We start from the raw sequence: 24,000 nt of genomic DNA, 5'->3' as shown, positions 1-24,000 counted from the left end.
GAGAGAGAGAGAGAGAGAGAGAGAGAGAGAAGAGAGAGAGAGAGAGAGAGGAGAGAGAGAGAGAGAGAGAGAGAGAGAGAGAGAGAGAGAGAGAGAGAGAGAGAGAGAGAGAGAGAGAGAGAGAGAGAGAGAGAGAGAGAGAGAGGAGAGAGAGAGAGAGAGAGGAGAGAGAGAGAGAGAGAGTGAGAGAGAGAGAGAGAGACCCACTATTGGCTCTGAAGTAGTTTGTGATGTCATAAATCCTGCAGGAGAGGTACAACCAGATGTAGCACTGAGATTTGAAGTGAGCACAAACTTCACATCATTCTGCACAGAGATGAGAACAACGTCCACAGTCAAGAAGAACGAGAGGAAAAAACACATTTTTGGGTTTTAAAGCAACTAAATGCAGAACAAAAAAAACCTTACTCTCAGAAGTCTGCTGTCGTCCTATTTTTAATGTCCCCCTCTTCTTCTTCATTTCTCTTTGTCTTCAGGCTGTGGGCAGAGCAGGAGTGCAGACTTTGCAGACTCGTTCACCTGTTGTCGTCAGTCAGACTCTCAGACCGCAAGGTGAGTCTCCAGCCGATCCTGAACTTCATCACTCTGAGCCGCCGGAGTCCAACCACCAGATGGCAGAATTGATTTATTTAGATTTAGTGGAAAAGATATCAGCTGATGTTGTTATTTGATATTAAATCTTCTTTCTTTTTTACCATCAGCTACGCTAGTAAGAGGGCCCACCACCATACTGGGTAAAACTCCTATTCACCTGGCAGCGCAGGCCAATCAGAAGAAACTGAGTGACCCAGGGGGCGGGACTTTCAGGTGGAGTAAAATCTCATTGGCAGGTTGTTGTTTATGGAGCAGCTTTAAACCGAACATGAACCTTAAAGTCAGTTTAGTTTTGTAGCTTGTATGAAATGACAAACCTTTCCTTGTTGAGTCATTTATAACAACAGACACATTTTATTCATCACAAAGCAAATATGGAGACATTTCCCCATATTTATGAATTCAATACCACATAATTATGACATCGGCTCGTTACTTAACTATAAGGGATATTTACTAATAGTGTTGCAAATGACTTTGGGGCCACAAAAGCTCCACTAAAGCCCTGTTAAGACAGGAGGAACGTCACAGGATCACAGGGGGAGGTGGGGAATGAAATACTGTCTATGCCTCTAGATAATTGGTCTCATAGTTCTGGACGTTATTTTAACGACGGGGAAATATAGCCGACTCAACAGGTAGGAAGTGTCTGGTGTGCATGCTCTACAGTTACTGAAACATCAGAGCTAATCTCCAAATAGTCCAATCAATCCATTATTTGGATGAACTGACCACATATTGGGAATCTAAATGGTTACTTGTCTTGTCTGAGCAAATGTTAAAACTTAATAAAGTGACATATTAAACAGTCCTACACTCAGATAGCATCAGATTTGGTGGGAACTTACATCATGTTCAACATCATGACCCACCCTCGGGTGTCTTCGTCACACTGCAAGGAAAAACCAATCACTGCAGGAATGTCACCACAGACGCCAGATTGATAAACTTCCCACACTTCAGCTTTAAATTTATACAACTATGGTGTAAAAATGGGTCTGAAAGAGAGAAGCAGTATATCTGCCTGCAGCTGACATTACAGAAGCCCATCAGATGAGCTGTTATTGAGTCTTGGTGGTTTTGGGTTATCATATTAGTTCCCAAAGATTTCAACTTCTCAATGCCTTTATTGTCATTTCACAGTGTATAACAGGATGAATCATCTCCAGTGGTTCATACAGTAATATAACACTACAGACAAGAAGACACATTACAGCCTGTATACATACATAAAAACAAGCTTTAACTCTTCCATTTTCACAAAAAGTCAAATTTCACATATTTTTGATGGACAAAACTCAGATTAATGGATGAGATTTAAATTACACGATTAATCATCAATTGTCTACGTTGATAGATGATGATTAATTTTCTATTGATTGGCTCACAATGAGATTAAAAAGCTCATAATTACATCTCATAATGACAAGTTCCTATTTATGAGCTCCGATTACATGAAAACATCTATGATTTTGTTTCAAGTTTCAAGTTCATTTTTATTTTATATATGAATAAAAGCTATATAAATAAAGATTGATTGATTGATATAGCACTTTAAAAAGCAAACACATTTTCCACAGACACATATAAGCATAAAAGGAGAAAAATGTTAATAGAATAGACTAGAATAGATAGATAGATAGATAGATGTAAACGTTATATATTAATACACAAAGACATCAAAGAACAATATACTAAAACATTAAATACAAAATACTAAATAAGAAGAAAAGCTAAATACTAAAATAAGAACAACAAGGTCTGAAGGTCTAAAAGTAAAAATGAAAATAAAAATAAAAATATAGTGCAATATTCATGCTTTTATTGTCTTTGCATGTTAACATACAACAGAATTTACCGTCTCTCTTAAAAGAAAAACTGAATCTAATTTACTCCACTCATCCATCCGTTCACTCACATGCACACATTAAGAGAAACCGTGGGTTGAATAAGTAAATAACTATAAAAAAATATAATTTAAAATAGATTAAAGTGCAGTTATTGTACATTTGTGGGTTATGATTGAACTTGAGGGGGAAATGTTGTGGAGTTCACTGATAGCCACACATTTAAAACCCAAAGAAATCAGATAAATAAAAACAGATTAAACTCAGTTAAAAGCCCACAGTGTTTCCACATGTTGAATATTCTCACTTTCAGACTTGTAGTTCACATACGAGCCACTGGAGGGCAGCATGTGTCTACAGTTCACAGATAGTCACCTCCTCTCATCATCAGGTTTCATCGCTGGCTAGCAGAGAACCAAACTTCTTTCTCCTGCAGTGTTTAGAGCTGTAGTCCAGATGGATCTCAGTTCAGGCTGTCAGAGCTGATCTCATGATGTCTGACAGGAAAACATCTGTGTGCACAGGTTTACCTGCAGGTGGCACCTCCTCAAAAACCTCTGAATGAGGCCAACTTTAATATTATTCAAAATTAAGTTCCTGTAATGCTTTTATTTAATTTAAAGTTTTATTTCTTTCAGTGAGATGATGAAGATAACACACACACACACACACACACATAACAACTATAGTTGTCAGTGGTGACAGATTTGCAGCAACCGTAATATATTTTGAGCCATTTTTAAGTAGTTTGGTCACATGATCACAGTGAAATGACAAGAAATTAACCCTGCTGTTGTCCTCGAGTCAAGGGGGGAAGAGAGGAAGAAGGAAAGAAAGGAGGGAGGAAGGAAGGAAGGAAGGAAGGAAGGAAGGAAGGAAGGGAGGAAGGAAGGAAGGGAGGGAGGGAGGAAGGAAGGAAGGAAGGAAGGAAGGGAGGGAGGGAGGGAGGAAAGGAAAGGAAAGAAAGAAGGAAGGGAGGAAAGGAAAGAAGGAAGGTAGGAGGGAGGGAAGGAGGGAGGGAGGGAGAAAGGAAAGGAGGGAAGTAAAGAAGGACAGAGGAAAGAAGGAAGGGAGGAAGGAAGGAAAGGAGGGAGGAAAGAAAGAAGGGAGGAAAAAAGGAAGGAGGGAGGGAGGGAGAAAGGAAAAGAGGGAAGGAAAGAAGGAAGGAAAGGAGGGAGGAAAGTAAAGAAGGAAGGAAGGAGGGAGGGAGGGAGAAAGGAAAAGAGGAGGGAAGGACAGAGGAAAGAAGGAAGGGAGGAAGGAAAGAAGGAGGGAGGAAGGAAGGACAGAAGGAAGGAAGAAAGGGAGATGGAGGAAGGAAATGAGGAAAGAGAGAGGAAGGAAAGAAAGAGAGAAGGAGGGAGGGAGGAAAGACAGACAGAAGGAAGGAAGGGAGGAAAGAAAGAACAGTCAAAACAGACGTCACGAAGGTTCAGATCACATTAGACAACATGAGAAACACACACATCAAATCAAGTAAATTCCTCAATAATTTAAAAACTGACCATAAGTGATGAACCTAAAATAGAAGCAATATAATTAATTAATTTAACCCTCAAAAACTCAACCAGTATCTCAGAAAACAATCAACAAACAATGACCTGTAATTCATAGGTTTTTACAGCTGTGGACACAAAAAAGCTTCTGAATGGAGAATCTCGGTTCCCTCTTTTTTCCAGTTGTGTCTAAATTATAATATTCATGTCTTAACTTAAAGAAAACATGTGGCTAACCTCTCTTTTCGTGCCCCTGTCTTCCTTTAGAGATGACGACGACATCAACGACGTGGCGTCCATGGCCGGCGTCAACCTCAACGAGGAGAACGCCCGTATCCTAGCGACCAGCTCGGAGCTCGTCGGCACCAAGATCCGCTCCTGTAAGGACGAGGCGTTCCTGCCACCGGGCCTGCTGCAACGCCGCATCATGGACACAGGTACCGCTCACCTGTCGGCTAGTGTGTGTGTGTGTGTGTGTGTGTGTGTGTGTGTCTGTGTTTGTGTGTGTGTGTGTGTTTGTGTGTTTGTGTGTGTGTGTGTGTGTGTGTGTGTGTGTGTGTGTGTGTGTGTGTGAATAGGTGGTCATATTTCCATTATATTTCCCAAATGTGTTTTCCATCATTTGAGCTTTGACTGCTGCTTTTTTAATGACGTCATCTCCTTGCATCTTCTCCTTCTTCTTCTTCTGTAATGGTTTAATGGTTCCAAGTGGAGAATTGGTGCCTCCAGCTGTTTATCTCTTAATAGCCAACAGTAACAATAACAATAGGAGTGATGGCTGAAAAATAGCTTTAATTTCAATTTCCTGTTTAACCATTTAATCTGAGGTCCATTTGAATGGAAACCAACTTAATAAATCTGTTGTTCTCACTCTACATTTCTATTTCTCAAGTGCTTAAATTAATGCGGTGCAGATATGAACAGTTTATTATTGTTGTTATAATCTGACATCAGCACATTTTAATTTACCGGCATGTACGGAGGATGAAATGTGACGAGAAGCTGCTACAGTACTGCAAAAAAAAGATGTTTCTTATCATTAGTAAACAGTGTCTTCACCAGTGAGAACTTACATTAATAGCTTAATGATAAAGTTTATAGAGTCATTTAAGTTAAGTTTGACTTCATTCATGTTTTGTAAATAGTTTCACTGTGACATCACTGAATATATTCCCACATAAAACACAACAACAGTACATCAAACAATAAAAATCAGGTAACATTTAGTGCAAAGATAAAGAAATAAATATGAATGTGACTATAAAGTGCATCAGTGCAACAAATAAACAAGAACGTGATGCATAGTTAGTGTGAGACAGAGTTTGCCGCTCTGAATAAGTGCGTTTTCAGGCGGGATTTAAGGTGGAAACAGAGTCAGAAGTGCAAATGTCTGGTGGGAGAGAGTTCCAAAGGCGGGGGGGCAGATCGGCTGAAAGCTCTTGACCCCATGATGGTAGTTAAGTTGGCAGATGGGGCAAAGAGCTGGTTGGTAGAGGAGGATCGGAGAGTTCGGGAAAGTGTGTTTGTTAATGTTAAAAAAAAAAAATCGATGTTTTAAAGCATCACTCGTAACAATTACATTATGCATGAACTCTTAAAAGCTCCAAAGAGTCTCTGAAAGCTTCAGTTTAATTTAAATAAAGGAAATTAAACCACATTGAGCAGCAGTGATCCGCCATGTTTAAGTGGATACTTGTTCTGCAGCCTCTATCATCTCTATTTTTAAAATTTGCTAGTGGCAGAAAAAAAAAACCTCTTGTTTATATTGTCTGTTCAACTCTTGACTGCGAGTACACTAAATCCCCTCGGAGCACTCGAGCCCATTTTTAGTCACAGAGTCTAAAATTAGTCCAAGGACAAAAGTCGAGCCGGTCAGGTGCTGCAGAGGCAAACATCCACCTTAAAAAAAGAGTCCAGTTATTTCTCAGGTGGAAATGTTTCAGTGAGTGTTATTTAGAGCTCTTCTCCCCTGACGCTCGTTCTCTCTCTCCTCTCTTTTCTCTCGTCTGCAGCTAAGAAGCTCGGTGTGACCGAGGTGCCGATGGAAGTGGTGAACTTCATCTCTCACGCCACCCAGTCCAGACTCCGCACGCTGCTGGAGAAGGTTTCAGCGGTCGCTCAACACCGCGCAGACGGCGGAAAGGCAAGAAGAAACACACACACATACACACACACACACACAGTCACACATACACACACACACAGTCACACACACACACACACACACACACACACACACACACACACACACACACACACACACACAGTCACACACACACACACACACACACACACACACACACACACAAACACACTCACAGTCACAGTCACAATTGGACACACACAAACACAGTCACACAGTCACACTTGCACACACACACACACACACACACAAACACACACACAGTCACACACACACAGTATCACACTCACACACACACACAGTATCACTCACACACACACACTCTCACACATACAGTCACGCACTCACACACACTCACAGTCACACACACACACACACACACTCACACTTAGACACACAGTCACACACACACTCATACATACACACAAACGCACACACACACACACACTAACACAGTCACACTCACAGTCGCACACATACGCACACACACACACACACAGAGTCACACACATACGCACATACGCACACACACACACACACAGAGTCACACACATACGCACATACGCACACACACACACACACAGAGTCACACACACACACACACACACACACACACACACACACACACACACACCCACACTCACACACACTCTGATTTAGGGTCACAACTAACGATCTATTAATCTGTAGATTAACACAATTAATTGATTATCAAAATTGTTGCAGATTAATCTTCTAATCTATTTACTGATAGATAGATTGTTTCAGCTTTAACCAACTTCTATTTAATTTATTAATATAAAGTTCTGTACTTTATTATTATCATATTAATATACAATGTTTATTATTTGTTTTATCATTGTAATAATTTTCTTTCTCTTTCCTTCACTTCCTGTCCTTGTTTTCTCTCCTCACGTCTGCATTCACCCCCTCATATCTGTCTCTCACATCTACCACCTCGACCTCCTCCTCCTCCTCCTCCTCCTCCTCCTCCTCCTCCTCCTCCTCCTCCTCCTCCTCCTCTTCATCATCTTCCTCATCCTCCCTCTTCTCCTCCACCAGGATGAAGAGCATCACGAACAGACGACAGACGTTCGCTCTCAGCTGCGTTTCTTCGAGCAGTTGGAGCGGATGGAGAAACAGAGGAAAGACGAGCAAGAGAGAGAGATGCTGCTGAAGGCTGCCAAGGTACACACACACACACACACACACACACACACACACACACACACACACACACACACACACACACACACAGAGAAGTACTCAGGCAAAAGACTATCTTTAGCATTTGTCAGAAAAGTGTCAAAAAGTCTCTCTAATAAAGGTTTTAAATAGCTTTTAAAGTGATGATGATCTAAATTTCAAACAAAGTTACTGCCACATTAAAAAGTAACTAGTTACATTACAGCATTACCTTCTGAGAAAAGTAACTGGTAAGAGTAGTTTTGTGTTACCGAAAGGGAAAACCCCCTTCGTAATTCATTATGTTGTTTAAGTCCAGACCTCCTTTAAATATAATGACTGTAGCATCATCACACAGCCAAGTCTGACCCATCATCTGTAAATCTTTACACTAACAGCAGGAATGACAGACACAATGTCCCATTTACATCTCTGTATTTATGGACTTAAGTTTAGCTTCTCAAACATAATGCTCACATATAAGTTATAAACTACATCCAGGCTTTTAAACACTACTCTACATCACCGCAACAGACCAACACACACACCTTACATGTTACTGTAATGTTCTTACTCTTATTTCCTCACACAAATTCAAAATAATCTGAATATTTCCACAAAGTGAATAATGTCCCTTCTGAGCTGCCGTACACACACGTCGAGGGTTATAACCGTAGCGCGTAGCCAGCTGCCTGCCTGCTGAAAAAGTAGAAACGGTGCAAATTTGTGCCAGATTTACTAACAGGACTAGTTAGTAAAATGTAATAACAGATTACCTTTTGAAAACGTAACTAAAAAACTGAGTACTTAAATTGTGCGCTACATCAAGAAAGTAATCGGAGTACTGTAACAGGTCGTCTCCCCCCCAAAAAATTATAAAAAAAAGACAGTTAATGAGGCGTTATTGTTGTGTGACGGCGTCGAGTGTGAATTTGTTTGAATTAATAGTTCTTGAGAAAGTTTCAAGCAGCAACACTGGAAGCCGTGTGTGTGTGTGACTCTCTGTGTGTGTGTGTGTGTGTGTGTGTGTGTGTGTGTGTGTGTGTGTGTGTGTGCGACTGTGCGTGAGACTGTGACTGTGCGTGACTCTGTGTGTGTGTGTGTGTGTGTGTGTGTGCGTGACTCTCTGTGTGTGTGTGTGTGCGTGATTCTCTGTGTGTGTGTGTGTGCGTGACTCTCTGTGTGTGTGTGTGAGACTGTCCCATGGGGAGGCGATGACACGTGAAAGTAGAGCTAATTACAAAAATGACCTTCTACACGCATCACCACACACACTCTCTCGGCTAATTACCTTGATCTTTAACAGAGATGTCGTCGAGGAGGTGATCACGTCTGTTTCATCTTATTAATATGAAACCTGTCACACGCATTCAGATGCTCGTTAGCAACGTCATTATAACTGTGAAAGTCTCTTTATTAGCACCTGAAATGAAATGCCAACTCCCAATTATGGAGAAATGTGTTTCTATATAGAACTAGAAAATATTAGAAGTACTTTTTATGTTGTTATGTTGAACATTGACCTAAATACAGCTGATATGCCTTTTAATAAAAATAATTAAATATTCAGATTTCAATCTTTAGGATGCATATTCTCTCATTATAATTAAACATCCACTAAATATAATGCATTATGTTTTTGTATGTATTATATTTGTACAGCGTAATGCCTTTTAACTTGTAAAATTATAAATGTTATATTTCTTCATCTTACACTTAAAATGTGAAGAGCTGTTAGCAAGCGTGTGGCGTTTAAATGCTGTCTGATAAAAACAGTCATCTGAGCTTCTTTCTGTGTGTTTTTTTTTACTTCCAGAGTCGCGCCAGGCAAGAAGATCCTGAGCAGGCTCGTCTGAAGCAGAAGGCGAAAGAGGTACGTGTGTTTCAGTCATGTCTTCATCTACAGGTCATACTGTGAATTTACACTTTATACAGTCACTTAAACAAAGCTTCTTGTGAACTTTTTCTTTTATTAATATTTCTCTATGACATGAAAAGTGTCTCAGATGTCAGAATAATATCATGTTCTTTAAAGTTGAGGGATTTCCAGTTAAATATTTTATGTTTTGCATAAAAACAGGCAGTTGGAAAATTAACATATACATATATATATGATTATATACATTTAAAGCTCTTGGGTAGTCGAGGGGTTAAAGTGCATGCTGCACAAGTTCAGAGTCCCTGGTTCGAACCCAAATACCTAAAATAAATCTTTAAAATAAATAAATAAATAATGATAATACTTATACTAATAATAATAATAGTAATAATGATTACATGCATAAGATGCAGCTTCACCTCCATCCAGCTTCATTTTATAACAATATGAAGGTGACTCACTGTCCCACCTCCACCACACACACACACACACACACACACACACACACACACACACACACACACACACACACACACACACACACACACACACACTTCCATCCCTTTAGAGGACATTACATTGACTTACGTTCATATCCTGGAGACTCGCCCGAACCTTGAACTGAGTCTTTAATAATTTACGTTGTGTAAACTTTCTTTTATCTCCCAAAGGGAAACACTGACCGCAGTGTGAGTGTGTAAACAGATTTGTCCTCACAACATGAGGAAAACCTGATTCATACGCACACACACACGCACACACACACACACACACACACACACACAGACCTCTACCTGTGTGGAGTCTTTGTCCTCCCGCAGTGTCGCCTCGAGGCAACAGCGAGGCGTCGAGTCTGTTTGAGGCTTCAGGCGTTGCTCCAAGCCAGCTGAGGTCAGGGGTCATTACCCATAAGCCTCTCTGCTGAGGCCTGAGGGGAGGGAGGGGGGGGGGGCTGTAAGAGCAACGTGGAGGCACGTCAGAGCGGTGTGGAGGGAAAATGTTCAATTCTGAATAAGATATTAATAATAAACATAAATATATAATAACTTGTATATCACTTTTCTTTACAAAGCTCTTTACAGGAAAGAGAAAAACAGATCTGAAAACACTGTTGGACAAAATAAAGTTATATAAAAAGTCAAAAGATAATAAAACACACAGATTCTCTGTCTGCAAGCAACTTTTAAATTCACTCATCTGCCTCCCCAATATGTTAAAAAAACACCTACTAGTCGGTCAGATTGAGGTACGATCATGTTCCGACCAAAAATGATTCACTTCATTTTGGACTGAGACCACAAATCAAATCTAAAGAGTCTCTGTATGATTGTTTTGGTTCGTGTGACTACTGTCTTCAAAACTACTCAAACTAATAAGAAGGGGAAAGAACTGAAGAGTCTGATTCAGGTGTGAAAACATGCTTCATATTTCTAGAGAGAAGTTGATACTTTGAATGGGAGTCAGGTGCAGTCAGCATCTAGCAGCTGTTGTTGATGTTGCAGCTCAGTCCAGTGAATGAATCTAAATCTTCATTATGCATATTAATGTGTAATATTATGCATTATTAAGCCTCAAAATGCACCAAGAATCTCTTTTGCAATCAAATATAAAACAGAAACTTCTTCGTCCTCTCAGCTCTGATAACTTCCACCAAGAGGACAGATCAGCACGTATGAAACTAAACTAACGTCAGCAACTAAAAGTCTCAGTTCTTCCGCCTCATATGAACAAAAACAAATAGATTATGAGGAATTATTCTAATGATTTCTTCTTTGTGTTTACCGTTAATGACTCTGATGTTTGATGTAATGAACGAAGGAGAAGTTAGAGGGAGACTCTCAGCTGAACTTTTGATCTGAATCAGCAAATAATTAGATAATTAATCGTTTTAAAGCAACAATGTTCTTCATCCTACTTCATCAACATTTAATATCTGAAGGTTTTGATCTGTTAGACAGACAAAACAACCACATTAAAGACGTAACTGGGTGCTTTTTTTCATTCCATCAATTAAACAATTAATCCTGAAATAATCAGATTAAATTATAAGGAAATCATTGTTAGCTGCAGCTCTGCTTATATTATTATATACTGTTTTCTGTGTCTGTGTGTTACTGTACATCTGTGTGTCCTCAAAGTCTCCTTGTGTGTGTGTGTGTGTGTGTGTGTGTGTGTGTGTGTGTGTGTGTGTGTGTGTGTGTGTGTGTGTGTGTGTGTGTGTGTGTGTGTGTGTGTGTACACCATGTGCCGTCCTTCTCTTCTAATTAACATTACAGTGTGTTAATGAGAATGTAAATGTTGCCTCGAATTACGCTTTCTGTCTGCTCTGATCTCCGTCAGCCGCACACACACACGCACACACACATATATATATGTACTAACATACTTGTGAGGCCCCTCGTTGACATTATGCATCATAACTCATCATCTAACCCCCCTAAACCTTAAACCTTTACCCCCTAAACTCTAACTTTAAAACCAAGTTTGGACCAGAAAAATGTCACCTTTCATTTTTAATCCTATTGAATGTTTAGTTTCATGTAAATATTAAATAAAGAAGTCATGTATCTTCATTTTCCCTCCTTGTAAACACATCCTCTCTCTCTCTTTTTGATCGCCCGTACAGATGCAGCAGCAGGAGTTGGCTCAGATGCGGCAACGAGACGCCAACCTCACGGCGCTCGCTGCCATCGGACCACGAAAGAAACGCAAGCTGGACTCGCCGGGTGGCTCAGCGGCCGGCTCAGAGGTACGTCACGTTAACGCTGTAGTGAGTAACCGTTACTCAGCAGAAAGAAGTGCTGCGTCAGGATGGAGGATGGAGGATGGGTCACGAGGAGAGAGGGGGGGGGGGGGGGGAAGAGGTTAAAGCTTTTTCAGGCGCAAAATGTCAGTGATGGAGGCGGTTTGTATCCTGAGGGCTCGTTAAATTAAGGCATAAGAAATTAAAATGAAGCAGAAAACCTTTTAAAACTGCAGAATTACAACATTTAAAGTATTAAACAGCACTTTAATATGAATGTGTTTAGCAGTAAACATGCATGTATATAAAGGATGTGTACATATGTTAATACAGCATTTACACACATGTACAGAAACCACAGGAACTATTAGAGCAAAAGAAAAGAAATTAACGGCACAAATGCTTTATTTTACGCTCCAGATGAGATGACGTCATCTCGTCACGTGTCCGTCTGTTCTGTCTGTTCTGTCCGTAGCCTTTGTGGTTAATAAAGTTTCCACAATACCAGAATTTCAAAGTATTTTTTGATAAAATACTAGTTTAAAAAAAACATCTGATACCTCTTAAAAAGAAACTTTTTTTTCTTCTTTTCTTTCATTTTCTCTCCTTTCCTCTCCTCTCATTTTCTTTCCTTTCCTTTCCTTTTTCTTTCCTTTCCTTTCCTTTCCTCTCCTCTCCTTTTTCTTTCCTTTCCTCTCCTTTCCTTTTTCTTTCCTTTCCTTTCCTCTCCTTTTTCTTTCCTTTCCTTTCCTCTCCTCTCCTTTTTCTTTCCTTTCCTTTCCTCTCCTCTCCTTTTTCTTTCCTTTCCTCTCCTCTCCTTTTTCTCTCCTTTCCTTTCCTTTCCTTTCCTTTCCTTTCCTTTCCTCTCCTCTCCTTTTTCTCTCCTTTCCTTTCCTTTCCTTTCCTTTCCTTTCCTTTCCTCTTCTCTCCTTTCCCTTCCTTTCCTCTCCTTTTCTTTCATCTCCTCTCCTTTTCTTTCCTTTCCTTTCCTCTTATCTCATTTCCTTTCCTCTCCTTTTCTTTCCTCTCCTCACCTTTCCTCTCCTCTCCTTTTCTTCCCTTTCCTTTTCTTTCATCTCATTTCCTCTCATCTCCTCTCCTCTCCTCTCCTTTCCTTTCAACGTTTCCTGATGGAGATACAACTCATAAAATCCCAAAATATACAAAATAGTTTTACAATTATTAGTGGAAATGTTTACTGAGGTGCAAAAGAGAGAACTAGTAACATCAATGTAAATAAAAACAATAATTAACATCTTATTTTCTACTCCTGCCTGTTTAAGGGTTAAGTTGACTTCAGCTCTAATAACGAGTGATGTAACTTCTTACTTTCACCGCTGAGCAATAAAGTAATCTGATTACTCTTTCAATGAGAACTTGCTGAACTCTGATCCTGACTGAGCACGACTGCAAAGAATCACAAACTCTTCTGACCTTTTCCATCAAAACACACACACACACACACACACACACACACACACACACACACACACACATACACACACACACACACACACACACTCACACACACTCGCTCACTCACTCTCGTCTCTAATCCAGTGAGTGAGTGTGACCACAGTTGAGTGAAGGGGGTCAGCTCCGGCCTGGAGGCTTGTTGTGGGTGTGACTCCCCCCTCCGACCCCCCCCCCCACACACACACCCTCCCCTCCTCTCTCTCTCTCTCTCTTTTTACCCCCACCCCTCTTACCCTCGAGGGCAACCATAGATTTGGGCTCTGCAGAAATGAGCTCGGGGCAGAGTGTTGGAGGCGGGTTATGAAGGGTGTGTGTGTGTTGGGATGGGAGGGGGGGGGGGGGGGGGGGTATCGTGGCCTCAGGGGGCAGGCTGCAGTGCAGTATGGGCGCTTGCCTCGTGCTGCTCACCCCACCCACCCTCACCCACATGCTCTCTCCTCTCTCTGCCCCCCCCTCCCTTCAACACACACACACACACACATCCCGCCTGAGGCTCGCCCCCCAGCAGGCCCAGACAAAGGCAACAGAGTGATGATGATGATGATGGGAGGGGAGGCCCTGCGGAGAAATCCAACATTTCGGGGGTGGTTTAAGCCTCTGATGGGGGGGACAGTGGGGGGGGGGGGTGAACTCTGGGATGTGAGAGCAACGTGCTCCCTGGCACTCGGTAATGAAGCTGCATTAGTCAGGTTTTAATACAAGTTGTTTTAAGCGGCTCCTGTGTGTCAGAGCTCCAGTAAATACATGTCATCCAGGTTTCTTTTTGTGGGTCGGCTCAGTCCCCCCCCCCTCCCCCCCCTCCTCTTTTGGCCTCAGGTGAAAAGGTATGGCTGCTTATTTATTGTTTTGTTTCTTTTTAGTGCGAAAAAAACAAAAGCTGCTGCGTTGCTAGCGTGTATTCATAACAGCGGGCCGCCCCGGGGCGCGGAGGTGGAGAGGGAGGAGGGGGGGAGGGAGGAGGGGGGGAGGGAGGGGGGAGGACGGGACGATCTGAAGCCTGATCAGGCCTGCAGTCTGGAGCTAAAGGGCTGCAGCAGCTCCGGGGCAGATTAGATAGAAGAGGAAGGGGAGGGGAGGAGGAGGGGGGGGTTAAAGAAACAGAAAATCATTTGTGCTGGAAGTTTCCAGGCCAGTTTAGATGTGAATTCAGAGTCCTGCAGAGTTCAAAACAAAAAAAACAAAAAAAGAGGAAGAAAGGATCTTTGTAGTGTGTAGTACATGGCGGAGTTTGGCCAAAAGAAATCCTCAAAGATGCATTTATGATTCGACTTTTTAGGAGAAGTTAAAGCATCACTCAGAGCTGCAGAAGAGTCCTAACCTGATGACCTCCCGACAAGTTATTCTATATATTTTGATATTTAAAGCAGCTATAATCAACATTCTTATAATCCCACTGTATGAGATGACTGTAGTGATGAACCTACAGAGGATTATCAGCTCCTCTCGGCTTTTTTGAGCTTTTATAGTTGAGTTTAAGCTTATTGTTTAGCTGTCCAAATGCAACTTGGATCCCTCTCAGCCCTCTCAGTGCTCTCTTAGTGTCGTTTTCAGAATAAAAGCTGTTAAAAAAAGCCACTGTACACTACCTGCTACCTGAATATTAGACTCAAGTTCCTCACTGGCCAAAAAACAAATCCTCAAAGATGCATTTTTGGTTCGACTTATCGGAGAAGAAGTTAAAGCATCACTCAGAGCTGCAGAATACTCCTAACCTGATGAACTCCTGACAAGTTATTCTATATATTTTGATATTTAAAGAAACTATAATCAACATTTTTATAATCCCACTGTATGAGCTTGACTACCTACAGAGAATTATCAGCGTCTCTGCAGCTTTTTAAAGCTTTTATAGTTGAGTTTCAGCTCATTGTTTAGCTGTCTGACTGCAACTTTCCTGTTCTGGATCCCTCTCAGCGCTCTCATAGTGTTGATTTCAGTATAAAAGCTGTAAAAAGTTGCTGTCAGCTACCTCACAGTTATCTGTAGACTAGCTGGTGAACATAGTGGAGCATTTAGCAGCTAATAAAGAGCTTCAGATATTCCCCTCAGGAAGTTGATAGAGAGTTAAAAGAGAGTGAATATTGGATTTACATTCAGCAGGTAGACAGAAACTTGACTCCTAATGAAGGATAATGTTGCTCTGTAACTTCTGGATGTTTAAAAGAAGCCACTGTTTACTAAACAAGGTAAAAGCTACTCCGTATTTCTACTGAAAACAAGCAGATCAAACATCAGTTAAAACACGTTTAAGGCCGTGAAAGAAACAGAACTGGTGACATTTATGGACAAAGTGTAAAGATGCCAGTGTAGAAGCCAAATGTGTGTGTGTGTGTGTAGACGTGTGTGTAGGAGGTTGACATGCCCGCAGGCTGTGTAGCTTCGTAATGCTCTGATTGTGTTCCTGTATGGACCTGGAGCTTCATTCCTATCCTCTGCTGTCAGCTCTGCCTTCAGGCTTCGCTCCTGCACAAAATGGCAGCCCGGCTCTCTCTCTCCGTACAATAGCTCCTTTTTTTTTTTTTTTGTGTGTTTTTTTTTTTACAGCTGCTGGTTCAACAGACGAAGAAACATATATATATATATATATATATATATACGTTGAGGCCTGTTGATGTGTTCGGTTATTAAAATACGAGGAGCTGAGAGAGAGTCTAGATTAAGTTGTGGTTAAATTACACAGATTAACTAAACCACAGAGAGAGCAGATGTGGTTTAAACGGTATGAGGAAGACGTTAGCTCTGTTAGAAACTCTCCTCTCCTCTCCTTTTCATTCCTTTCATCTCCTCTCCTTTTCATTCCTTTCCTCTCCTCTCCTCTCCTTTTCATTCCTTTCATCTCCTCTCCTTTTCATTCCTTTCCTCTCCTCTCCTCTCCTCTCCTCTCCTCTCCTTTCCTTTTCTTTCCTTTCCTTTCTTTCATCTCCTTTTCTTTCCTCTCCTCTCCTCTCCTGTCCTTTTCTTTCCTTTTCTTTCATCTCCTTTCTTTCCTGTCCTCTCCTTTTCATTCCTTTCATCTCCTCTCCTTTTCATTCCTTTCCTCTCCTCTCCTTTCCTTTCCTTATCTTTCCTTTCCTTTCTTTCATCTCCTTTTCATTCCTTTCCTCTCCTCTCCTCTCCTCTCCTCTCCTCTCCTCTCCTCTCCTCTCCTCTCCTCTCCTCTCCTCTCCTTTCCTTTTCATTTCTTTCATCTCCTCCTGTCATTTTCATCATCCAGGACTTGTTTACTCTATGAAATACCAATAAGTCGTTAAAACCCCCCCAACCCACCCATCCCAGTTTACCAGAGTCAAAGATGACGCTTTAATACTTCTGGTTTTTCTGTCTAATAACTCAAAACTTTAAGAGAATCAAGTTTATAAAGATATCAAACAGAGAAGCAGTCAGTCATCAGTCTCATCTAACCTGTAAATAAACTGGATGGAAGTTCAGCTTGATGTTAAACCTTCAAACATCTCGATGTGTGTGTGTGTGTGTGTGTGTGTAACATGGACACACAATGTTTATGTTAAAGCTCTCTGTACCTTTTGAGTTTGAATAAATGAAGAAAATAGAGCTAGAAAATATAAAATCAGTCTGTAACTTGGTCACATTTGAAAAAAAACAAAAATACAAGTCCAAGACATCTGTATCAAGATTTGTTTAGTTTGTTCTGTTTTCAAGTTAAAACATCAGATATTTATGGATCCATATCTGTATTGATCTCTAGTAGAAAGTGTTGATGGAACTGCACAGATTTTAATATCTTAAAAGCTGGATAAATAAAACAAAAACAGACTTTTTTGAGGTATTTTTGGTATAAAAACCTTCTAATTTAATACTATAAACAGCTTTTTGTACCTTTTTAAGTTTTTATAATAAAGAAAATAGAGCGAGAACTTTTTTTTTAATGTAAAATCTCACAATCAGTGTTTAACTTTTGTCATTATTGTAAAAAACATACAACTCATAGACCTCAAAGACTATCAAGTATCAACATTTATTCGTCCTTTTCTTGAGTTAAAACATCAGATATGTGTGATGGATATCTGTATTGATCTCTGGTAGGAAGTGTTGACAGAAGGAAGTGAAGGAAGTGAAGGAAGTTGTGAAATTTACATGTAAAAAGTAAATTATTCTCACTTCTTTGCTTTTTTTTCAGTTAAGTCTCGTGTTGGCTCAGCCCTCGGGCTCCGCTTCCTCCTGCTGCACTAAAACAGGCCCTCAGTTTGTCTGTACAGTAGTTTCCACTGCTGCCTCACACACACACACACACACACACACACACATCATATGGTGCCACGTGGGAAAAAGAAGAAGAAGAAGAGAGTAAAACGGTTTATTTCTCAAGCTGCAGTGAAGTAAAGTTCATTGTGAGGTTTATTTATTTAGATTTAAAAGTCCTGTCAGGTAGATCGTCCTCGTCACACCCTTTTCTTATAAGAGCTGTATTTTTCCTGCCGTTAACTCAGGAAACGTCTCACTCATTCACACGTGTTTTTTTAATGCCCCGTGATGTTCTGTGGGAGGCTCGGCTCAGCTCGGCTCTCCCCCCCCCCCCCCCCCCCCCCCCCCCCCCCCCCCCCCCCCCCCCCCCCCCCCCCCCGGGGGTCATATGGTGCATGGGAAACAACGCTCCCAGTCATCAATGCTGTGAACTGTGACTTTATTCTGGTTAATGCACCTCATCTTGGGAAATAGGGCTTGTTGGAGCAAAAATGTATCTGGGCCCGTTAGCTGCAGGCGCCGGGCGTTACCTTCGCCTCGGGGCTGCCAACACACACCTTTAGAGATGAAGGTGTGGTGATCCTCACAGGTCTGGACTGAGTGAGTGATTAAAATCTAGTGTGGGAGATCTTTGGTTAATGCTGTTATTGATGATGATTCAGGTGCAACTGCAGAGTTAAAAAAAAAACCACTGCAGAGGTTAAAGCAGGGACGATAAGATACAGTAACAGTGTGTGGAAATACAAAACAAACACAACAAGCTTTACTAAAGTGTGTTTTACTGTCTAAACTCACGGAGCCACATCGTGCATAAAGCGTGAATAAACCATTCTCCGCTCATTAACCGGCATTTCTAAACACAGGAAGGACCTTTAACGGGGCGTAAACATGTTTTTCTGAAGCAATCTGAGGGTGAAGTGATGAAATATAAACTGAGAGATGCTATCTTATCTTTTCTTTTATTAAAAACATCGTTGAGGTCGGCGCCACTCAGATAATCTTAATATAAGGCGTCCCTCAAGGAAGCGGCGTCGGCCCACTGAGGATCCCAACCCAGCTGCTCTCTTTGATTCTGTGATTTTTATTTTACTTATTTATTTATTTTTAAATTTAATTATTTATTTGCTTTTACACAGAGGTTTGTAAAATGAGAATTACAAAGCTTTTATTTTCATTATATGAAAATCTGTAAAAATCTGATACATTTCTGGAAACTTTCCATGGGAAGTTCAGTTGGGGAATTTTGGAAATATTCCAAATTGAAAACGTTCCATTGGAATTAAGGGAGTTAACTGGAAATTTACAAACTGTATCAACTGTATAAAAACATAATGTAAACATTTCAATTTTTTATTTTACCCTTAGTGGAGCCACACCTTGTAAAGTCAGTTTAGATCAGGGTTATTATAGTTCACTAAGACTAAAACTATCTGGGAAAAAATAATTTAGTTAACTGAAATAAAAACTAAAATGAACGATGCAAAACGAACTAAAACTAAACTGAATTGCAAATAAAATCAACTTAGTTTTTATTGTTGTTTCATTTTCTCCCTTTTTACAGTTTCCTGTTCAGTTTGACTTCTTCTAATACCTGGAAAACTAAATAAAAACTAAACTAAAACTAATTAATCACATGTTAAACGAACTAAAACTAAACTGAAATAAAAAAAACAAACAAACAGAAAAAATAAATAAAAAAAATAAATAATGAAAATTTAAAAAACTATAATAAACCAAGAAAGGATATAAAAGCAACACATGGAAAAATAACAAATAAGTAAAAAAAAAAAAAAAAATTAAAAGTGTTAAATTGGAAATAAAAGTAAGATTAAGGCAGAGGAAACAGGAGAATTAAAGGTTACAGTTCAGTGTGAGATATTAACCCTCAATTTAATAAAAAGGAAAAGTCTCTACTCGTGATTTAGAAAAAGTGAGAAAATAAATCCAGCTGCAAAAAAGCAACTAGATTTTAATTTTCCATCTTCAGCTGTGGTGTTGATGTGCTAACCAGTCTGGGTCTAACACTCTCTCTCTCTCTCTCCCCCCCCCCCCTCTCTAGGTGGCTTCGGGCTCGGGCTCAGGCTCGTCTCCCGCCTCTTCCTCCCGCCAGCAGCTCCGTCAGCGGATCACGAGAGTGAACCTCAGGGACTTCATCTTCTGTCTGGAGCAGGACCGCACCACAGCGCGCTCGCTAATGCTCTACAAGGCGCTACTCAAATAAAGAAATACGGTGTCCCTCTTGCCCCCCCCTCCCTCCTCCCTCCTCCTCCTCCTCCTCCTCTTCCACTGCAGATCTTTTTGAACTGGATAACACTTCACCTGCGTCCCTTCTCCTCTTCCTCTAAATCTAAATCCAAATCCACATCTGCATCCTCCTCCAGTCTGTCACCTCTTAATTTTTATTTTTATTTTTTACATCTTCTATCGTTGTCTCATTTTTTTTTTTTTTTTTTTTTTTAAAAGCTCGTCCTCGTGCCTCGCTTAAGACAGCACAAAAGATTCCCTCTCGATTCGGTGTGTTTGGTTAATAGCGACAGATATTATTAAAACAACCAAACACACGGAGTTGAAAGTGTGAAAAGCTGCAGGTCTTAAAAACAAAACGAGGCACACTTTACAGAAAGTTTTAAAAGTGTTTTTTCCAGACTGTCAGAGATGAGCAGATGATTTCCTGTCGGGGGGAGGGAGGGGTTGGGGGGGTTCTTCTCATTTCGACTCTCCAGCGCTGTACCCCTAAAGAGGTGCCTTCGAGTCAGAGCTTCTCCTCCTCTCCTATCTCCATAGCAACGTCAATTTTTTTTAATGTCTGTCTCCTTTTTTGCGATTCAGTAGCCCGCTCAGCTACCCCACTCAGGACGCCGGGCTCGTGGCGTGGGCTGCCCCCCCCCCCCCTCTCTTTTTTTATTTTTTATTGTGTCTTTTCTTTTGTTGTTTTTGGAGTTTTTTCTAATCATGATCTGTGAGGAAAAGTCTCGACTGCTAGAGGCTGGTACGCTCACACACACTCAAACCTGCATTTTTTAAACTCATCTACAGCTAACAGAGCAGAGAGGAATGAATTTAAGGGGGGGGGGGGTGTTTTATTCAGCAGCTGTGTGTGTGTGTGTGTGTGTGTGTGTGTGTGTGTGTGTGTGTGTGTGTGTGTGTGTGTGTGTGTGTGTGTGTGTGTGTGTGTGTGTGTGTGTGTGTGTGTGTGTGTGTGTGTGAGAGAGTGTGTCATCATCATCATCAGAGGAGTGTGTGTTGTACCGCGAGCACTGTGAAGCTTTGCTGGTCGAATGAAAGGTGACAGAAGTAGTTAAGAGAGTTGGTAGATCATTTTAATGTGTGTGTGTGTGTGTGTGTGTGTGTGCGTGTGTGCGTGTGTGCGTGTGTGTGTGTGTGTGTGTGTGAGATAATCATGCTGAGAACGGTGACACTCGACAGACTTGAAAGGTTAAAGGAAAAGTTTAAACATTTGTTCTCTAGCTGGCAGAGAGTCAGATGTTAGCTTAGCTTAGCATAAACAATGGAAACCAATGGAAACTGTTAGCCTGGCTCAATCCAAAGATTACAAAATCCACCTGTCAGCTCCTTTTAATTCTCTCTGATGAACAAGTTTGACAAGATCTTGTTTAATCTGAAAAGAAAAACTTCACCTTGTTGTTTGAGGGCAAGTTGCGTAAATGTGCAACTTATTAAATAATAAAATGTCAGAAAATAACTTTTAACTTCCCAGAGTGAAAGCTGAGTTTCAACAAATGTCTCATTATGTTTGACCACCAGTTTAAAAGAGTAAAATATCCAGTTTAAAATCATGTGTGACACATTTTAAAAGTTGAAACAAGCTTTTTTTGCTTAAAGAAAAATATTAAAATTATTATTCAATTATCAAAATAGTCGATAAATCAATAATTGCAACTAATCAGTGCAGCTCTAAACTTTCCACAAGGAAGCAAATCAGCATAATTCAAAAAATGTCAAAGTATAACCTTTTAAAATTAACCTGTAACTTATTTTTATAATCAAATAATAACTGTAATAATTAATTGATGGCCTATGTTTGAGGGCTAGTTACAAAAAAATTGAATTAAATGAATTATAAAATGTCATTAAATGTGAATATTAACAAGAAAATAACCAGTCAAAAGCAGATTTTCCTCAAATGTCATATTATGTTCGACCAACAGTCCTAAAGAGTAAAATATCCAGTTTAAAATCATATATACTCATTTTAAAAGTTAAAAAGCAGCTTTTTTTGCTTAAAGAAAAATATTAAAATCATTATTAAATTATCAAAATGCTTGCAATTAATCTTAATCAATAATGTAACTGATCAGTGCAGCTCTAAACTTTCCTTAAGGAAGCAAATCAGCATATTTTCGGGAAATATCAAAGTATAACTACAAATTTTGGCACTTTTTCTAGTAAAGTTAACCGGCAACAATGATCATAATTAAATAATAATTGTAGTAATTGATTAACGGATGAATCATTGCAGCTTTAAAGGCTTTTATAGACTCATTCACTTGATGTTTATCAGTTAACAGAAATCAGCCAATAGTTTTTACACTAATGTTTTTATACAAATTAAACAAAAATCATTAAAAAAAAGTTAATAAAAGAGATTTAAAGGAGCTGGAAGGTTGATTTCCACTTGTTTCCAGTGTTTCTACTTCCTGTATCTTCACATTAAAACACAAGAGATGCTTTAATCTGAACATCTGAGTCTCTACTAGAAAGAGAATGAATGTTAAATGTTTCCTTTCAGCACAAATGATTCATACTTTCATATTTTGACAGTTTTTTTTTAAGTTCCAGTCATCACAGGGAGCTGGCTCTCCTTCTACAGACAGTAAAACTCACTCAGGCTGCATTCATGAAGGCTAACAAACATTTAAACTCTCCTTCTTCTTCTTCTTCGGATCTAACAAACATTCCTGCAGTATCCTCCTCTTGTTTTCCTCCTCCTTCATCATCATCCACCTCCTCCTCTTCTTCATCATCATCATCATCATCCTCCTCTTCCTCCTCTTCATCCCGGCTGACGTGTGATTTAACTTTTAGCTCAACGTGCGACTATGAAAACATTTAGAAATACGGAAAAAATCACAGTCTGAAAAATATCGACCTTGTACTGTTGAACATATTAATTTGTCCTAGTAGTTGAATATGCAGTTTTTTGCTTCACAGTTTGCTGTTGAAAGGCAGTTTTTAAAAATTTAAAAAAAAATAAGACTTTTTTTTTTCCTTTTTTTTTTTTTTTTTTTTTGAAAGGGTTGCGTTGCGTGTACATTGAAGGTTTTTAACGCTTTAAATGTTTTTTTTCTCCCCCCATAACGGGCATTTGGTTTGTATAGTATATAGCTCTAACTGATAATTGAAGCTGTGGTGTATGTACTGTATTCAGTCTGTTAGGGGGGGGGGTTGGGGTGGGAGGGGGGTCGGGAAGGGGAGGGGAGGGGGGGGGGCGGCTTCACAGCACCTAGCTATAAAAGTATCATCTGTTGGAAGGACACAATTTTTGCGACTATTTATATTTCCTACATTCTGTATTCAATCCTGACGCATTTCAGGCAATGCAATTTTACAGTTGTTTGTACCTTTGCAAAAAAAATGAAATAAAGAAAATGATAAAGAAAAGCCGATGTTTTTATTTTTATCTTTTTATCTTTTTATCAATACATCTGTACAAATTGAAAAGTGTCATAACCCAAAGTTAAAGCTAAAACAAATACATTAAATATACATTTTTTCCCCCCAAAAATGACAAGTTATATAATATAAAAAAAAAAAAAGAATTAAATTATGCATCCCGTGGCGTCCGCACACACTTATTAAAAAAATGACCTTTTTCATTCATTTGTATACACAGTAGACAATAAAACCAAGCGAGCTGTTTTAAAAGGGACGAGTTCACAGTTTTTTTTAAGTGTCTTAAAGCAGCAGTCAGTCATCATTCCTCCTGTTCATACTGACTATTAAAACCTTCTAATGTGCTTTCAATGTAAAGTGATGGAGGATAAAATCATTATAAAGTAGATGATCAGCTTCTATTGAGCTTCATCAGTCTGAGTTAGTCAAGGAAGAAGGAAGGAAGGGAGGGAGGAAGGAAGGAAGGGAGGGAGGGAGGAAGGAAGGAAGGAAGGGAGGGAGGGAGGGAGGACAGCAGGGAGGGAGGGAGGACAGCAGGGAGGAAAGGAAAGAAGGAAGGGAGGAAGAAGGAAGGAAGGATGGAAGGGAAGAAGGAAGGAAAGGAGGGAGGGAGGAAGGAAAGGAGGAAGGAAAGGAGGGAGGAAGGAAGGTAGGAAAGAAAAGAAGGAAGGTAGGCAGGTAGGAGGGAGGGAGGGAGGGAGGAAGGAGGGAGAAAGGAAAAGAGGAAGGGAGGAAGAAGGAAGGAAGGATGGAAGGGAAGAAGGGAGGAAAGGAGGGAGGGAGGAAGGAAAGGAGGGAGG

At 40.2% G+C, this 24,000-nt stretch overlaps 1 protein-coding gene across 1 annotated transcript in view; it reads left to right on the top strand.

Annotated features, from left to right (window-relative positions):
• LOC133981642 (transcription initiation factor TFIID subunit 4-like) overlaps positions 1-20,420 on the top strand; it is a 34,232-nt gene extending 13,812 nt beyond the window's left edge. The window contains exons 8-15 of the mRNA XM_062420444.1: positions 477-552; positions 702-807; positions 4,205-4,374; positions 5,950-6,080; positions 7,143-7,268; positions 9,082-9,138; positions 11,771-11,893; positions 19,626-20,420. Coding sequence (XP_062276428.1) covers positions 477-552; positions 702-807; positions 4,205-4,374; positions 5,950-6,080; positions 7,143-7,268; positions 9,082-9,138; positions 11,771-11,893; positions 19,626-19,787 — 951 coding nt within the window. The 3' untranslated portion in view covers positions 19,788-20,420. The remainder of the gene's footprint in view (positions 1-476; positions 553-701; positions 808-4,204; positions 4,375-5,949; positions 6,081-7,142; positions 7,269-9,081; positions 9,139-11,770; positions 11,894-19,625) is intronic.
• Positions 20,421-24,000: the final 3,580 nt, after the last annotated feature.

Source organism: Scomber scombrus, chromosome 6 (genome assembly GCF_963691925.1).
Source record: "Scomber scombrus chromosome 6, fScoSco1.1, whole genome shotgun sequence".
Classification (NCBI taxonomy): Eukaryota; Metazoa; Chordata; class Actinopteri; order Scombriformes; family Scombridae; genus Scomber; species Scomber scombrus.
The sequence above is the reverse complement of the archived record's forward strand: the minus strand, read 5'-3'. Positions and strand labels throughout refer to the sequence as shown.